At 39.0% G+C, this 18,731-nt stretch overlaps 1 protein-coding gene across 3 annotated transcripts in view; it reads right to left on the reverse strand.

Moving 5' to 3' along the window:
* VPS13A (vacuolar protein sorting 13 homolog A) overlaps window positions 1-18,731 on the reverse strand; it is a 287,428-nt gene extending 268,697 nt beyond the window's left edge. For 2 of the 3 annotated variants that reach the window (XR_002825150.1, XM_023737736.1), the window contains exon 1: window positions 18,513-18,730. Coding sequence is in view for 2 of the 3 variants with exons in the window: in XM_023737736.1 (XP_023593504.1) it covers window positions 18,513-18,612 (100 nt within the window). In the remaining variant the exon portion in view is untranslated. Of the gene's footprint in view, window positions 1-18,512 lie in introns of all 3 variants that reach the window. The other variant, XM_004383283.2, reaches the window with a different exon arrangement.

The raw sequence follows: 18,731 nt of genomic DNA on the forward strand, positions 1-18,731 counted from the left end.
TTTTTTCTTCCATGATCTTTATTATTTTCGATTTTAGATTTAAGTCTTTGATCCATCTGAAGTTAGTTTTTGTGCATGGTGTGAGGTATGGGTCCCATTTCAGTTTTTTGCAGATGGATATCCAGTTATGCCAGCACCATTTGTTAAAGAGACTGTCTTTTCCCCAATTAATGGACTTTGGGCCTTTGTCAAACATCAGCGGCTCATAGCTGGATGAACTTATGTCTGGATTCTCAACTCTGTTCCATTGGTCTATGTATCTGTTGTTGTACCAGTACCAGGCTGTTTTGACTACCGTGGCAGTATAACAGACTCTAAAATAACGTAGTGTGAAGCCTCCCACTTTGTTCTTCTTCTTGAGTAATGCTTTACTTATTCAGGGTTTCTTCCCGTTCCATGTGAAGTTGGTGATTCGTTTCTCCATCTCATTAAAAAATGCCAGTGGAATCTGGATTGGGATTGCACTGTATCCGTAGATCACTTTGGGTAGAATTGACATTTTCACTATATTGAGTCTACCTATCCACGAGCAAGGTACATTTTTCCACTTATGCAGGTCTCTTTTATTTTCTTGCAGTAGTGTCTTGTAGTTTCCATTGTATAAATCTTTTATGTCTCTGGATAGATTTATTCGTAAGTATTTTATCTTCTTGGGGGCTACTGTAAATGGTATTGATTTGGTGATTTCCTCTTCGAGGTTCTCTTTGGTGGCGTAAAGGAATCCAACTGATTTTTGTATGTTTATCTTGCATCCTGAAACTTTGCTGAAATCTTCTATTTGTTCCAGTAGTTTTCTTGTGGATTCTTTGGGGTTTTCTGTGTATAATATCATATCATCTGCAAACAGAGATACTTTGATTTTTTTCCCTACTGGTCTGGATGCCCTTTTCTTTTTCTAGCCTAATTGCCCTGGCTAGGACCTCCAGCACAATGTTGAAGGAGAGTGGCAAGAAAGGGCATCCTTGTCTGGTTCCTGTTCTCAAAGGAAATGCTTTCAAAGTCACTCCATTTAGGATGATGTTGGCTGTTGGCTTTGTATAAATGCCCTTAATTATACTGAGGAATCTCCCTTCCATTCCTATTTTGTTTATAGAGCTTTTATCATGAATGGGTGTTGGACTTTGTCAAATGCCTTTTCTCCACCAATTGATAAGATCATGTGATTCTTGTCTTTTGTTTTACTTATGTGATGGATTACATTGATTGTTTTTCTAATGTTGATCCATCCCTGCATACCTGGTATAAATCCCACCTGATCATGGTGAATTATTTTTTGATATGTTGCTGAATTCCACTGGCTAGCATTTTGTTGAGGATTTTTTGTGTCAGTGTTCATGAGGGATAGTGGTCTGTCATTTTCTTTTTTTGTAGTGTCTTTACCTGGTTTTGGTATCAGGGTTATTCTGGCTTCATAGAATAAGTTTGAAATACCTTTAGTAGTAGTGGTGTTAACTCTTCTCTGAAAGTTTGGTAGAATTCTCCAGTGAAGCCATCCGGGCCAGGGCTTTTTTTTGTTGGGAGTTTTGTAATTACCTTTTCAATCTCTTCTTTTGTTACGGGTTTATTTAGTTGTTCTACCTCTGTTTTTGTTAGTTTAGATAGGTAATGAGTTTCTAGAAATTTATCCATTTCCTCTAGGTTCTCAAATTTGTTAGAGTACAATTTTTCAGAGTATTCTGTTATGATTCTTGTAATTTCAGTTGGGTCTGTTGTGATATCACCCATCTCGTTTCTTATACGGGTTATCCGCATCCCCTCCTGTTTTTGTCAGTTTGACCAATGGTTTATCAATTTTGTTGATCTTTTCAAAGAACCAGCTTTTGGTCTTGTTAATTCTTTCAATCATTTTTCTATTCTCAATTTCATTTAATTCTGCTCTAATTCTTATTATTTCCTTTCTTCTGGTGCCTGAGGGATTTTTTTGTTGTTGTTGCTCTCTTTCTACTTGTTCCAGTTGTAGGGTTAATGTTTTGATTATGGCCCTTTCTTCTTTTTGGATGTGTGCATTTATTGCTATAAACTGACTTCTGAGCACTACTTTTGCTGTGTCCCAAAGGTTCTGGTAGGATGTGTTTTCATTCTCGTTTGATTCTATGAATTTCTTTATTCCATCCTTAATTTCTTCTATAAACCAGTAGTTTTTGAGCAAGGTGTTGTTCAGTTTCCATGTGTTTGATTTTTTTCCTTGTTTCTTCTGTTGTTGATTTCTACTTTTATGGCTTATGGTCAGAAATGATGCTTTGTAGTATTTTGATGCTTTGGATTTTGTTAAGGCTTGCTTTACAGCCTAATATGTGGTCTATTCTGGGGAATGTTCCATGTGCATTGGAAAAGAAAGTATACTTGGCTGCTGTTGGGTGCAGTGTTCGGTATATGTCTATGAGATCATGTTGGATGATCGTAGCATTTAGCTCTTCCGTGTCTTTGTTGAGCTTCTTTCTGGATGTTCTGTCCTTCACCAAAAGTGGCAAGTTGAAGTCTCCTACTACTATTGTGGAGCTGTCTCTCCCTCTTTTCAGTGCTGTGAAAGTTTGTTTTATGTATTTTGGAGCCCTGTCATTGGGTGCGTAAATATTTATTACAGTTATGTCCTCCTGGTGTACTGACCCTTTATCGTTATATAATGTCCTTCCTTATCCTCCATGGTGGATTTTACTTTAAAGTCTATTTGGTCAGAGATTAATATTGCCACTCCTGCTCTTTTTTGAGTGTTGTTTCCTCGATATTTTTTCTTCCATCCTTTAAGTTTAGCTTGTTTGTGTCTTTAAGTCTAAGGTGTGTCTCTTGTAGGCAGCCTATAGACAGATCTTTTTTTATTCTATCTGCCACTCTCTGTCTCTTTATTGGTTCATTTAGTCCATTTACATTCAGCGTAATTATTGATAGGTATGAGTTTAGTGCTGTCATTTTGATCTCTTTTTTTGTGTGTTGTTCAGTGTCTTTGTTCCGCTTAATTTTCTGTGCTGAGTCGTTTTTCTATATGTATTTTCTTTTCACTTTTCTCTTTGTTGATTTTGTGTTTCCTGAGTGTTCATATTTTTCTAGTTTTTTATTTTGACTCATAGGATTGTTAGTTTCCTTTGTGGTTACCTTAATATTTACCTCTATTTTTCTATGTTTATACCAGTCTTTCATTTCTTTATATTGTCTTGACTTCCTCTCCATATGAAAAATCTATGTCTGCATTTTTAAGTCCCTCTTTTTTGTTTTAATGTTGTCATTTTTTACATATTGATATCTCTGTTTTCCTATTTTCAAGCTTTGATGTATTTTTGTGACTTCTCTATCTGAGTCCGTATCTGGTTGCTCTGTCCTGTGTTCTAGTCTTGGGCTGTTATTTGATGTTACTGATTTTCTAACTGGAGGACTCCCTTTAGTATTTCTTGTCATTTTGGTTTGGTTTTTGCAAATTCCCTAAACTTCTGTTTATCTGGAAATGTCCTAATTTCGCCATCGTATTTGAGAGACAGTTTTGCTGGATATATAATTCTTGGCTGGCAGTTTTTTTTCCTTCAAGGCTTTATATATGTCATCCCATTGCCTTCTTGCCTGCATGGTTTCTGCTGAGTAGTCCGAGCTTATTCTTATTGACTCTCCTTTGTAGATGACTTTTAATTTATCCCTAGCTGCTCTTAAAATTCTCTTTATCTTTGGTTTTGGCAAGTTTGATTATAACACATCTTGGTGACTTTCTTTTGGGATCTACCTTATGTGAGGTTCGATGAGCATCTTGGATAGCTATCTTCTCATCTTTCTTGATATCAGGGAAGTTTTCTGTCAAGAAATCTTTAACAATTCTCTCTGTATTTTCTGTTATTCCCCCTGTTCTGGTACTCCAATCACTTGTGGGTTATTTCTCTTGATAAAGCCCCACATAACTCTTAGAGTTTCTTCATTTTTTTAAATTCTTTTATCTGATTTTTCCTCAAATAAGTTCTCACATTTCTTATAAAATGTAACTATAGATAGAAAAAACCTAAGTGTCCATCATCAGATGAATGGATTAACAAAGTGTGGTACATACAGGCAATGGAATACTACACAATGATAAAGAATAATGATGAGTCAGCAAAACATCTCACAACATGGATGAATTTGGAGGCCATTATGCTGACTGAAATAAGTCAATCACAAAAGGGCAAATATTGCATGAGATCACTATTATAAAGTAACAACAAAAGATTTACACAGAAAAAGAAAAAAACAGGAGACGGAGCCAACATAGCACTACAGACAGAAGCACCATGCTGTCCCTCCAGAGCAAAGACCAAAAAAAAAAAACAAGTAAAACAGATACAAACATCAATTCTGGAACCCTAAGCATCAAATGAAGGGATAAAGAATTCATCCAAGCACCAAACGGAATTAGAAACTGACAGAGAATAGAGAATGAGGAGAGCTACAGAGTGGAGGTCCCCATCAGCTAATGTGGCATGGATCTGCCATCATGGACACCTTAGCCACCAAGAACAGCAGACAGGGAGTACAGGAAGGCAGTTTCACAAAGCTCCCAGCAGAAGACAAAGCACCCAGTAACCAGCAATATATGCTCCCGTATCTCCCATCTTTCTTCCCCCTGCACGGCCTCCACCGCTGAGACATCACTTCCTTGCCACTTTGACTCGCTCCGTCCCCACCGGTCGGCTCCTTCAGTGCCATTTTTTTGTTGCTGTCGTTGCTTTTTTGGCTCCCTTTTGGTTTCTTCTGTCTCTCTCACCTCCATCCTTTCCTTTCTCACGAACACCTGGCTCTATCTGCAATCTCCGCTCCTTCCTGATGGGCTGAGCAGCGCTGCTCTGCTGGGGAACCACTTCCCTGGTCTACACCACCAAGCCAGTGGGCTTTTTTTTTCTTTTCTCAGTTTCTTATCTCTCTCTACTTCCCTTCCTTTCTGTTCTCCCAAACACCTGGTGCCATGTGCCATCTCTGCTCCTTTGTAATGAGCTGTGCAGCACTGCTCGGCTGGGGAGCCCTTTCCCTGGTCCATGTCACCATGCCAGTGGGCTTACTGGGGGCATTTTTTTCCTCCATTTCTCAGTTTCTTGTCTCTCTCTACCTTCCTCTCTTTCCTTTCTCCCAGATACCTGGCGACATATGCCATCTCTGATCCTTCTTGATGGGCTGTGCAGCACTGCTCAGCTGGGGAGCCCCTTCCCTAGTCCATGCCACCATAACGGTGGGCTCCCTGAGGGTATTTTTATTCTTTTATTTTTCTTTTCTCAGTGTCTTGTCTCTCTCTACCTTCCTCTTTCCTTCCTCCTGAATACCTGGCGCTGTGTGCCATATCCACTCCTTCTTGATGAGCTGTGCAGCATCGCTCGGCTGGGGAGCTGCTTCCCTGGTCTGCGCCACCACACCAGTGGGCTCCCTCGGGGCTTTTTTTTTTTTTTTCCTGCTTTTCTCAGTTTCTTATCTCTCCCTACCTTCCATCCTTACCCTTCTCGGGAACACCTGGCACCATGTGACATCTCCTCTCCTTGAAGAGCTATGCAGCGCAGCTCAGCCAGGGAGCTGCTTCGTGTAGGCTCCCTTGGGGCATTTTTTGGTTCTTCTTTTTTTTCCTCAGTTTTTGTCTCTCTACCTTCCTTCCTCTCCTTTCTACTGACCACATAGCTGCACGCGCCTTTCTCTTTTTTTCTTCAGTTTCTTATCTCTCTCTCCCTTTCTTCCTTTCCTTTCTCCCACCCACCTAGCCACATGTGTTGATTCTGTCCCTTCTTGAGGGATTGTGCCACATCTCCTGGCTAGAAAGCCACAGGCACGTGGCTTCCCTGGGTCTGTGCCACACCAATGGCAGGCTTCCACAGTACCCTTTCTGTTTGTTTGGCTACTGTTTCTCCCTTCTTTCCCTTCTTCCTCACACTTACTTAGCTCCACACATCACATTCTCCCATTCCCTCCTGTCTTTCTGTACCGCACGCTGAGCACCAAACCCCCAAGCAGCACAGGTGCAGACCACTGGATCCTACCTTTCAAAACCCCCTAGCTCCATGCTGTCGGCCACAGTACGTGCCACAAAAGACCCATCCCCGCCCCTCCCCCTCTGCTGGACCTGCCCTGCTGCATCATAGCTGAGTGACTGGCCCTACCCATCGGATAATGGGGTGGAAGTATCATGCCCACAAACGAGCAAATAACAAAGAACCCCCAGCCGACCTGCCCAGACATACAAAATAAAACAAAAAATCAGAATGAAACAAACAAATCTACAACCAATAAATGAAGAAAATAATTACTGAATGTTCCGAAAATAGCAGACAATATTAAAATATTAAAAAAAAAAAAAAAACAGGACAAGATCATCCCAGTAGGCGTCCAAAATAAAATACCAGATGACCTTCTGGTAGAAAAAAAGGCATTATAACTACCTGATAGGGAATTCAAAACTCTAATATTCAGGGGTATCTGAGAGATGACAGAAAAAGCAGACAAAAATAAGGAAAAAATATACAAAATCATGGAAAACACAAACAAAACATGGAAGAAGTCAGGAAAATAATACAGGAATAAAATGTCAAAATAAACTCACAACTCCAAATCAAACAAAAACACCTATTAGAAATCCAAAAGATAAACAACAAGTTTTCAGAAATGAACATTATCATAGAAGGTTTGAGGAGCAGTGTGACACAACAGGAGACACGATAAGCAAAATTAAAGACAAATCCTTGGATATCACTTTGTTTGAGAAAAATCAGAAAAAAGAACAAAAAAAAGTAGGAATCCTGGGAATGATGTGGGATACAATCAAAAGCAAAAATTTTCGAGTGATCAGAGTTCCAGAAAAGGGGGAGAAAATGGAAAATATAGAGAGGAACATTGAAGGATTGCTGATAGAAAACTTCCCTAATATAATGAAAGATGAAAAGTTGACCATGCAAGACACTCAATGGAACTATATACAGAAGAGACCCCAAAAGATAATCACCAAGACAAATCATAATCACACTAGCTAAAACTAAAGACAAAGAAAGAATCCTGAGAGCAGCTCGAGAAAAACAAAAGTCACATACAGAGTGGAAATAATAAGACTAAACTCCAGTTACTCAGCAGAAACCATGCAGGCAAGAAGGCAATAGGATGATGCATACAAAACCTTGAAAAAAAAAAAATACCAACGAAGAATAATATATCCTGCAAAACTCTGGCTCAAATATGATGGTGAAATTAGGACATTTCCAGATGAACAGAAATTAAGTGACTATGTAAAAACCAAACCAAACTTACAAGAATTATTAAAGGGAGTCCTTCGGTTAGAGAACCAATAACATCAAACAACAGCATGAATCTAGGATGCAGGACCACATCAGCCGGATACTGAGCTAGGTAATCAACTCTCAAGGATAAAACAAAACTAAATGATTTACAACAGGGAACCAGAGAGGTTAATCTGTAATTGACAACAACGTTAGAACAATAAAAGAGGGAAAAAACCGTGTATGTATAAAACTTTCAAATGGAGAGGAAGTCAAGGCAATACAAAGTAATAAAAAACTAGTTCAAACTTAGGAAGATAAGTGTAAATTTCATGGTAACCACAAAAAAAGTTAACAAACCTACTCATCAAAATAAAGAAGAAAAACAAAGTCTCAGTAAACACAAAATCTACAAAAATGAAACATACAAACAAAAATCCACAAACAAAGTAATTCAGCACAGGAGAGTAAAAAGAACAAGGAAAACATTAGCACCACAAAAATAAAAGAACACTACAAAACGACAGCAATAAACTCACACCTATCGATAATCACACTGAACGTAAATAGCCTCAATGCATCCACAAAGAAGACAGAGTGACAGAATGAATTAAAAACAGGACCCATCAATATGCTGTCTACAAGAGACACACCTTAGAAACAAAGACATAAATTTATTAAAAATCAAAGGATGGAAAAAAATATATCAAGGAAACAGATACCAAAAAAAAGCAGAGTGGCAATACTATTCTCAGATAAAATAAGACTTTAAAACAAAACCCACCATAAAGGACAAAGAAGGACACTGTATAATGATTAAAGGGACAATCCATCATGAATACATAACCATAATAAATACCTACCCACTCAATCACAAGGTTCCAAAATACATAAAACAAATTCTAACACCACTGAAAAGAGAAATTGACAGTTCCACAATAATAGTAGGAGACTTCAATACAACACTCTCAATAAAGGACAGAATAACTAGAAAGAAACTCAACAAACATATGGAAGATCTAAAGGCCACAATCAATAAACTTGACCTCCCAGACATACAGAGAACACTCTATCCAACAGCAGCAAGCACACATTCTTGTCCAATTCACATGGAACGTTCACCAGAATAGACCACATCTTTGGTCACAAAGCAACCCTCAACAAAATCCAAAACACTGAGATGATACAAAGTATCTTCTCTGATCACAACGTCATCAAAGTAGAAATTAATAACAGGAAGAGCAAGGAAAAAAATCAAATTCATAGAAACTGAATAACACACTGCTTAAAAACCATGAGGTAATAGAAGAAATCACAGATGGAATAAAAAAATTCCTAGAATCAAACGAGAATGAAAATACAACATACCAAAACCTTTGGGACATAGCAAACGCAGTGCTCAGAGGTCAATTTACAGCAATACATGCACACATCAAAAAAGAAGAAAGTGATAAAATCAAAACATTAGCTACACAACTGGAACAAACAGAAAGAGAACAGAAAAAGAAGCCCATAACCACCAGAAGAAAGGGAATAATAAAGATCAGAGCAGAAATAAATGAAAAAGAGAAAAGAAAAACAATAGAAAGAATCAATAAAAACAAAAGTTGGTTCTTTGAAAAGATCAACAAAATCAACAAATCACTGACCAAACTGACAAAAGAGAAACAGGAGGGACACAAATAACCCAAATAAGAAATGAAATGGGGGACACTACAACAGACCCAACTGAAATAAAAAGAATCATAACAGAGCACTATGAAAAACTATACTCCCACAAATCTGAAAACCTAGAGAAATGGACAAATTTATAGAAACACACTACCTACCCAAACTAACACAAACTGAAGCTGAAAATCTGAACAAACCCATAACAAGAGAAGAGATTGAAAAGGTAATTTAAAAAACAAAAAAACACTTCCAACAAAAAAAAAACCCTGGCCCAGATGGCTTCACTGGAGAATTCTACTCAAACATTCAGAGAAGAGCTTACACCAGTACTACTCAAACTATTTCAGAACACAGAAAAGGAAGGCATACTTCCAAATTCATTCTATGAACCCAGCATAACCCTGATCCCAAAACCAAGCAATGGAAAATTATAGACCAATATCTCTCATGAATATAGACCCAAAAATTCTCAACAAACTTCTAGACAATAGAATTCAGCATCATATCAAAAATAATAATAATAATAATACGCCATGATCAAGTGGGATGCATACCAGGTATCCAAGGATGGTTCAACATCAGAAAATCAAACAGTGTTATTCACCATATAAATAAAAGAATCACATGATCATCTCAATCAATGCATCAATGCAGAAAAGGCATTCGACAAAGGCCTATACCCATTTCTGATAAAAAAAAACTCTTAATAAAATAGGTATAGAAGGGAAATTCCTCAACATAACAAAGGGAATCTATACAAAACCAACAGCCAACATCATTCTTAATGGAGAGAAGCTGAAAACATTCCTTTTGATAACAGGAACAAGACAAGGATGTCCTTTATCACCACTCATATTTAACATTGTGCTGGAAGTCCTAGCTAAAGCAGTAAAGCAAGAAAAAGAAATAAAGGGTATCCACATGGGTAAGGAAGAAGTAAAACTATCCTTATTTGCAGATGATATGATACTATACATAGAAAACTGGAAAGACTCCACGAGAAAATTACTAGAACTAACAGATTCAGCAGAGTAGCAGGATATAAAATACATATACAAAAATCAGTTGGATTCCTATACACCAATAAAGAGAATGATGAGAAGAACAGCAGGAAAACAATACCATTTATATACCCCTAAAAAAATAAAATACTTAGAAATAAATCTAACCAGGGATGTAAAAGACCTATACAAAGAAAACTACAAAACACTACTGCAAGAGTGTTTTGCAAAAGACCTACATAAACGGAAAAACATACCATGCTCATGGATACATAGACTCAACATTGTGAAAATATCAATTCTACCCAAGGCAAACTACAAATACAATGCAATCCCGATCCAAATACCAACAGCATTCTTTAAAGAGATAGAAAACTAATCATTAACTTTATATGGAAAGGGAAGAGGCTCCAGATAAGTAAAGCACTACTGAAGAAGAATAAAGTAGGAGAACTCCCACTGCCTGACCTCAGAACCTACTATATAGCTACAGTAGTCAAAATGGCCTGGTACTGATACAAGGACAGATACACTTACCAACAGAACAGAATTGAGAACCCAGATGTAAATTCATCCACTTAACGGTCATCTGATCTTTGACAAAGCCCCAAAGATTATCAACTGGGGAAAAGACAGTCTTTTTAGCAAATAGTGCTGGCAAACCTGGATGTCCATCTGCAAAAAAATGAAACAGGACCCATACCTCACACCATACACGAAAACTGTTTCAAAATGGATCAAAAACCTAAACATAAAACCCAAAATGACAAAGATCATAGAAGAAAAAATAGGGCCAACACAAAAGGCCCTAATACACAGCATTAACAGGATACAAACCATAACTAACGATACACAAACACCAGAAGATAAGCTATATAACTGGGATCTTCTAAAAATTAAACACTTATGTTCATCAAAAGACTTCACCAAAAGAGTAAAAAGAGAACCTACAGACTGGGAAAAAAATTTTGGCTATGACAAATACGACCAAGGTCTAATCTCTAAAATCTACAGGAAAACCCAACACCTCTACAACAAAAGCACAAATAATCCAATTAAAAAATGGGCAAAGGATATGAACAGACACTTCACCATAGAAGACATCCAAGTGGCTCGCAATCACTAGCCATTAGAGAACTGCAAATTAAAACCACAATGAGATATTATCTCACTCTAATGTTACTGGCATGAATTTAAAAAATAATAATAACAAATGTTGGAAAAGCTGTGGGGAGACTGGAACTCTTATGCAACGCTGGTGGGAATGCAAAATGATACAACCATTTTGGAAAATGATATGGCGCTTTCTTTAAAGCTAGAAATAGAAATACCATATGATCCAGCAATCCCACTCCTAGGAATATATCCTAGAGAAATAAGAGCCATCACACAAATAGACATATGCACACCCATGTTCACTGCAGCACTGTTCACAATAGCAAAAAGATGGAAACAACCTAGGTACTCATCAACAGATGAACGGATAAACAAACTATGGTACATACACACAATGGACTACCACGTAACGATAAAGAACAATGATGAATCTGCAAAGCATCCCACAACATGGATGAATCTGGAGAGCATTATGCTAAGTGAAATAAGTCAATCATAAAAACTCAAATACTATATGATACCACTACTATGAAAATGCATGAAAAGATTTACACACAAAAATATACAATCTTTGATAGCTACCAGGGAGAGGAGGGATGTGGAAGGAAAAACAATAACTAGACAATAAAACCAAACTCGCTGCCACTGAGTCGATTCTGACTCATAGCGACCCTACAGGACAGAGCAGAACTGCCCATAAGGTTTCCAAGGAGCAGCTGGTGGATTCGAACGGCTGACCTTCTGGTTAGTAGCAGAGCTCTTAACCACTGCTACACCCCCAGGGCTCCAAGTAGACAACTGATAAGCGCTAACTTTGGTGAAGGGTAAGACAGTACACAATATACAACTTGCATAATACAACTTGTCCAAGGCAAGGTCATGGAAGCTCCACTGACACATCCAAAGTCCCTGAGAGACCAAATTACTGGGCTGAGGGTTCTGGGGACCATGGTCTCGAAGAACATCTAGCTCAATTAGCATAACATAGTTTATAAAGAAAATGTTCTACATTCTACTTTGGTGAGTAGTCTCTGGGGTCTTAAAGCTTGTGAGCAGCTATCTAAGATATTCCACTGGTCTCACCCCGTCTGCTGCCACTGTGTCAGTGCATCTCATTGAAGGTCTTCCTCTTTTTTGCTGACCCTCTACTTTACCAAGCATGATGTCTTCTCCAGGGACTGGTTCTTCCTGATAATATGTCCAAAGTACCTGAGTGGAAGTCTCGCCATCTTCACTTGTAAGGAGCATTCTGGCTGTACTTTTTTCAAGACAGATTTGTTCGTTCTTCTGGCAGTCCACAGTGTATTCAATATTCTTCACCAATGCCATAATTCAAAGGCATCAATTCTTCTTTGGTATTCTTTATTCACTGCCCAGCTTTCACATGCATATGAGGCGACTGAAAATACCATAGGCTTGGGTCAGCTGCACCTTAGTCCTCAAGGTGACAGATATCTTTGCTTTTTAACACTTTAAAGAGGTCTTTTGCAGCAAATTTGCCCAATGCAATACGTCGTTTGATTTCCTGACTGCTACTTCCATGGGCGTTGACTATGGATCCATGTAAAATGAAATTCTTGACAACTTCAATATTTTCTCCCTATCTTACAAATGATAACCCTATCACACAAACCACCGTTCCTACTACTTCAGCCTGTTTGAATTTCTAGTATTTTTTGCCCTGAAAGTCCTCTTAAAATGCACCTAGTTGTGCATCACAATTCTTGGTGTCATTTGTCCAACAACAATAACAAAAATTTTCTGGCATCCCTAATCCACACAGATGAATTATAATCTCTGGAAAAGGGTTCAAAAATCCATATGCATAACAAGCACCCACTGTAGATTCTGATACAGCCTGGCTCTTGAAGGAAACGTGTGAAATGCTGGATTGCTTAGAAAAGTTGAGAGATAAATTTCAGGTAAGTCTATAAAGTACCACACCTCCCTAATTGAATGAATACAGGGGAAGAGTGGAGAATTATAAATAGAAGGGTATAAAAAGTATACTTAATCAACATCGAAATCTGCCTAGAGTCAATTCTTTTTTCCCCTCAGCTGTAACTAAAAGGTTGGCAGTTTGAATCCACCAGCCATTCCTCGGAAACCCTATGAGGCAGTTCTACTCTGCCCTGTAGGTTCGCTATGAGTCAGAATTGACTCAACAGCAATGCGTTTTTTTCATTTGCTCTGTTGTTTATAAGATAGATGCTTCTGGCACCCAGTCTATTGTATAAGACTCATTATGGTAGTAGCAGCAGCACTGGTAACCAGAAGAAAATTCCTACTCAATCTTTTTTTTACAAAAATGTAAAGGATAATCTAAACGTCCATCAGTAGGGGAGTGATTAAACATAACGTGAAATTCATTATGGTTTATCAGTGCAACAAAATTTCTAAATGTACTGACATAGAAAAGTATCTGAGATATATTTAATAAATCAAGTTACAGGGTGTTATGTTTAAGGTGATGACATTTATATAAAATCATATATATTTATATGTATATTTTTAGGTATAGAAAATATCTAGAAAAAAAGAATATACTATTACTAGTAGTTACCTAGGAGCTCTGGTGGCACAATGGTTAAGAGCCCCGCTGCTAACCAAAAGGTCAGTTGCTTCTCGGGAGAAAAGACCTGGGGATCTGCTCCCATAAACATTATAGCCTAGGAAACTCTATAGGGCAATTCTACTCTGTCCTATAGGATCACTATGAGCCAGAATTCACTAGACAGCACACAGTAGCAACAAACAGTAATAGCACTGTTCTGCTACATAATAATTAAACAGGCTTTCTAAACTCCTCACTCATGTACAACAATGTTTCTAAGGGAAAATGGATTGTGATTTCCAAAGAACCATCTCAGAAACAAATTTTCAGAGCATTACTCATTATTACCTTTGAGTCCATCAAGGTAACTGCAGAATACTAATTAATATTACTAATATGCTAATAGTGAAATTATCTGGATTGTTACACAGAAGCCTAGCAAAAGCACACATTTAAAACTACCAGTAGGTCATTCCGACATGAGGCCATAAAACATAAACTGTCTTAAATTTTTTCCTACACAGCATGTAGTTTCTATTATTGAAATGTCCAATGAATGTTTTTAAAAACTCTCTAAGTTTATCAAAAGTTACTACTTTTAAAATTCTCGAAGAATGTCTTAAAAAAAAAACTTATTCTTAATTAAAGCTTCATTTATTAAAATATAACCAGTTTCTATACATAAAACACTGATGTGTCATTTAAAAAATCATTTGCGAAGGAATAAAATTGGAGGACTCACACTACCTTATTTTGAGACTTACCATAAAGGAGCCCTGGTGGCACAACGGTTAATTCAGCTGCTAACCAAAAGGTTGGTGATTCGAAGCCACCCGGTGGCTGTGTGGAAGGAAGACCTGTTGAGTTGCTCCTATAAAAATTAGTCACTAACCCGTACCAAATCCGTTGCCATCCAGTCGATTTCAATTCATAGAGACCCCATAGGGCAGAGTAGAACTGCCCCATAGGGTTTCCAAGGAGAGGCTGGTGAATTTAAATTGCCGACCTTTTGGTTAGCAGCTGAGCTCTAAAACACTGCCATAGTTGTTGCTGTTGTCAGGTGTCATCGAGTCAGTTCCAACTCATAGTGACCCTATGTACAATAGACCAAAACACTGCCTGGTCCTGCGCCATCCTCACAATCATTGTTATGCTTGAGTCCATTGTTGCAGCCACTGTGTCAATCCATCTCATTGAGGGTCTTCCTCCTTTTCACTGACCCTCTACTTTACCAAGCATGATGTCCTTCTCCAGGGACTGATCCCTCCTGATAACACGTCCAAAGTATATGAGACATAGTCTCACCATCCTTGTTTTGAAGGAGTATTCTGGTTGCGCTTCTTCCAAGACAAATTTGATCATTCTTTTAGCAGTCCATGGTATATTCAATATTCTTCGCCAACACCATAATTCAAAGATGTCAAATTCTTCTTCGGTCTTCCTTACTCATTGTCCAGCTTTCGTATGCATATGAAGCAGCTGAAAACACCACGGCTTGGGTCAGGCACACCTTAGCCTTCAAGGTGACATCTTTGCTTTTTAACACTTTAAAAAGGTCTTTTGCAGCCTATTTGCCCAATGCAATGTGTCTTTTGATTTCTTGAGAGCTGCTTCCATGGGTGTTGATTGTGGATCCGAGTAAAATGAAATCCCTGACAACTTCAATCTTTTCTCCGTTTATCATGATGTTGCTTATTGGTCCAGTTGTGAGGATTTTTGTTTCCTTTATGTTGAGGTGTAATCTGTAACGGAGGCTGTAGTCTTTGATCTTCATCAGTGTTTCAAGTCCTCTTCACTTTCAGCAAGCAAGGTTGTGTCATCTGCATATCGCAGGCTGTTAATGAGTCTTCCTCCAATCCTGATGCCATGTTCTTCTTCACTCATATGGTCCAGCTTCTTGGATTATTTGCTCTGCACACAGATTTAATAAATATGGTGAAAGGATACAATCCTGACGCACATGTTTCCTGACTGTAAACCATGCAGTAGCCCCTTGTTCTGTCCAAATGACTGCCTCTTGATCTAGGTACAGGGTACTCATGAGCACTATTAAGTGTTCTGGAATTCCCATTCTTCGCAGTGTTATCCATAACTTGTTACGATCCACAGCTGAATATCTTCGCATAGCCAATAAAACAGAGGTAAACATCTTTCTGGTATTCTCTGATTTCAGTCAGGATCCATCTAACATCAGCAATGATACTCCTTGTTCCATGTCCTCTTCTGAATCTGGCTTGAATTTCTGGCAGTTCCCTGTCAATGAACTGCTGCAGCTGCTTTTGAATGATCTTCAGCAAAATGAACAAATCTGTCTTAGAAGAAGCACAGCCAGAATGCTCCTTAGAAGCAAGGAAGGCAAGACTACATCTCACATACTTTGAACATGTTATCAGGAAGGATCAGTGCCTGGAGGACATCATGCTTGGTAAACTGGAGGGCCAGTGAGAAAGAGGAAGACCTCTACTAGATGGACTGACACAGTGGCTGCAACAATGGGCTTAACCATAACACTGCCATTAGGGAGATGCAAATCAAAACCACAATGAGGTATCACTTCACCCCCATTAGAATAGCAATGATCAAAAAAATGGCAAACAACCAGTGTTGGCAAGGTTGGGGAGAAACTGGAACCCTCATTCATTGCTGGTGAGAATGTAAAATGGTACAGTCACTACGGATGAACATTTCTGCAGTTCCTCAAACAGTTGAATGCAGAATTACCACATGACCCAACAATCCCAATCCTAGGTATATACTCAGAAGAAATGAAGGCAGGAACTCAAACAGAAACCTGTACACCAATGTTCATTGCACTTTTCACAATAGCCAAAAGGTGGAAAGAACCAAAATGTCCAACAACAGATGAACTGATAAAATGTGGTATACAAATACAATGGAATATTATGCAGCTGTAAAGAGAAATGAAGTTCTGATGTATGCCACAACATGGATGAACCTTGAAAATATTACACTGAGTGAAATGTCAATCACGAAAGGATAAATACTGTATGATATCACTTATATCAAATAAGCAAAATACAGAAACCAAAGATTATTAATGGCTACCAGGTGAGGGAGAAAGAGGGCGATTTTGTTCAGGGGGCACTGAGTTTATGTCAATGCCGGAAGAATATTTTGGAAAAGGACAGCAATAATGGTGGCAGAACATGAAAAATGTAATCAATGTCAATGAATTGTAAATACAGAAGTTGTGCTGGTGAATGTTTTGGTGTGTATATTTTCACAACAATAAATATATAGATAGAAATGTACTCAACACATGAATAAATCTCAAATGCATTTTGTGAAAGAAGTGAAATTAAGTGGAAGAAACGAAATTAAGTGAAAGAAACAGACCCAAAAGGCAACATACTATATAATTCCATTTATATGGCATTCTGGAAAAGGCAAAACTGTACAGATGGAGACAGATTAGTGGTTGCAGAAACGTGTGGGGGTAGGCAGCAGACTACACAGGGACAGCAGAGGGAATTTTAGGGGGTTGATGGAACTTTTCTGTAACATGATTGTGACAGCGGGCACATGCCCCTTCACATTTGTCAAGACAGGGCTGTACACCACAAGAATGAATTTTACTGTATGTAAGTTTTAAATAAATAAATTTGCTGACAAATCATCCTCTACACAAACTTTTATCTTGAATTTAGAAGCAACCTTCCATTACAGATCAAAGCACGTCTCATGTTTTCTTAAGATTTCCTTCCCGGTTTGGTGGAGACAAGCTTTATTATTTTTACTTTGCAACTGAGAAGCAGCACAGATTAAACAATATGCAAATTTCTGGCACTATGATGTCTCTAGTTCTTGTAGTCAGTCACTCTAACACGCTACTACATGCCAAACAGTGGTAACAAGAGGTCTTATCAAAATTAATTGTTTACACTATTTCATAAACCAGAAAAATCAAGATAAACAAGTATTTTAGAAGGGTGAAAGTACATGTTCAAGAACAGTTAATTACTTTTTAAATCAGAATATATTATTCACACAAAAAATAAACCCTAACTTTGATTGGCATGGGAAATTAGTTTCAAAAAGCAGTCTAATTTCTAATGGGTGTTTAAAGTAAATAAAAGTATAATATAAAAACAGATGGATGCACTAAAAATGAAGCTTTAAGTAAGGCTGTGCACCAGCATAAACTGACACAAAATAAAAGCTTCGGTCCTTCACCATCTCAGCAGCCTTAAGTGCATGTTCATTCCGGTCTTTTGTAGGTCTGAGTTGTTGCAGGGCGGACCTATTTCTTTTTTTTTTTTAATTCAGTAATTCACTCTGACCCACTAAATCCCAAAGCCTCACAAAATTGACACGTTCTTGGTCAGGTTGTGAACTAAGAAACTACAACCAACCACCGTTTGAGTTATTCTGCACCCGAGTTTCACTTTTGGTTATCAGCCGAATGAAGGGAGGCAACCCGGCGTCCAGGTTGTGCAGCTTGAAGGGGGAGCCGAAAAAATACCCTGGGTTTAGCCAAAACAGGCTAGGGAAGGAAGTAGCAGGGCGTCTTCTGTCACAGCACCATGCCTTCACATGCGAAGCAGCGTGCGACACTCTGTGGGCTCTCTGGGGCCTGCATCATAACCCAAGGGGGAAAATGACAGGGATGAAACCAAACCCGGGAGCGTCTCGTCGCTTCCTCTAGCCGAGCGCAGGTGAAACCGGACGGCGCGGGGCGGAAAGGACGCCTCGGCGGGATCTGAACTCAAGATCCATGGAGCCCACTGTTCTGCTCGGAAAGGGGGAACTTTTCATCCCTCACCCACCCGATAAAATAAAACTCGTGGGCGAAGGCTCGGAAACGGCCACCCGGTTTACGTAACCTGAGCCGAAAAGGCAGGGGGCAGGCGGCAGAGCCTGGGGAGCTAGGGGCCCCAAAAAGACGGGGCCCGGCTGGGGCAGCGAGGGGACTAGGAGGGAGGTGAGATTGTGGGACGGCGGCGTTCTCGTTACCTCCCCAGATGCCCAGAGTGAGCTGGGACGTGTCCAGGTTCACCACATAGTCCCCCAAGAACCGGTTCAAAACGTCCACGACCACAGACTCGAACACCATTTTCCTGAGCCGCAGCGGGCAAGGCAGCCGCCCCCCGCGTTCCTTCTTCCTGCGCCTCCTCCCGTACCCTTCCCTCCAGAACACTCGGTTCGCCACCCCCGGGGCAGCTCCGACTGTGG

This window comes from Trichechus manatus, unplaced genomic scaffold (genome assembly GCF_000243295.1).
Source record: "Trichechus manatus latirostris isolate Lorelei unplaced genomic scaffold, TriManLat1.0 scaffold00107, whole genome shotgun sequence".
NCBI classification, from domain to species: domain Eukaryota; kingdom Metazoa; phylum Chordata; class Mammalia; order Sirenia; family Trichechidae; genus Trichechus; species Trichechus manatus.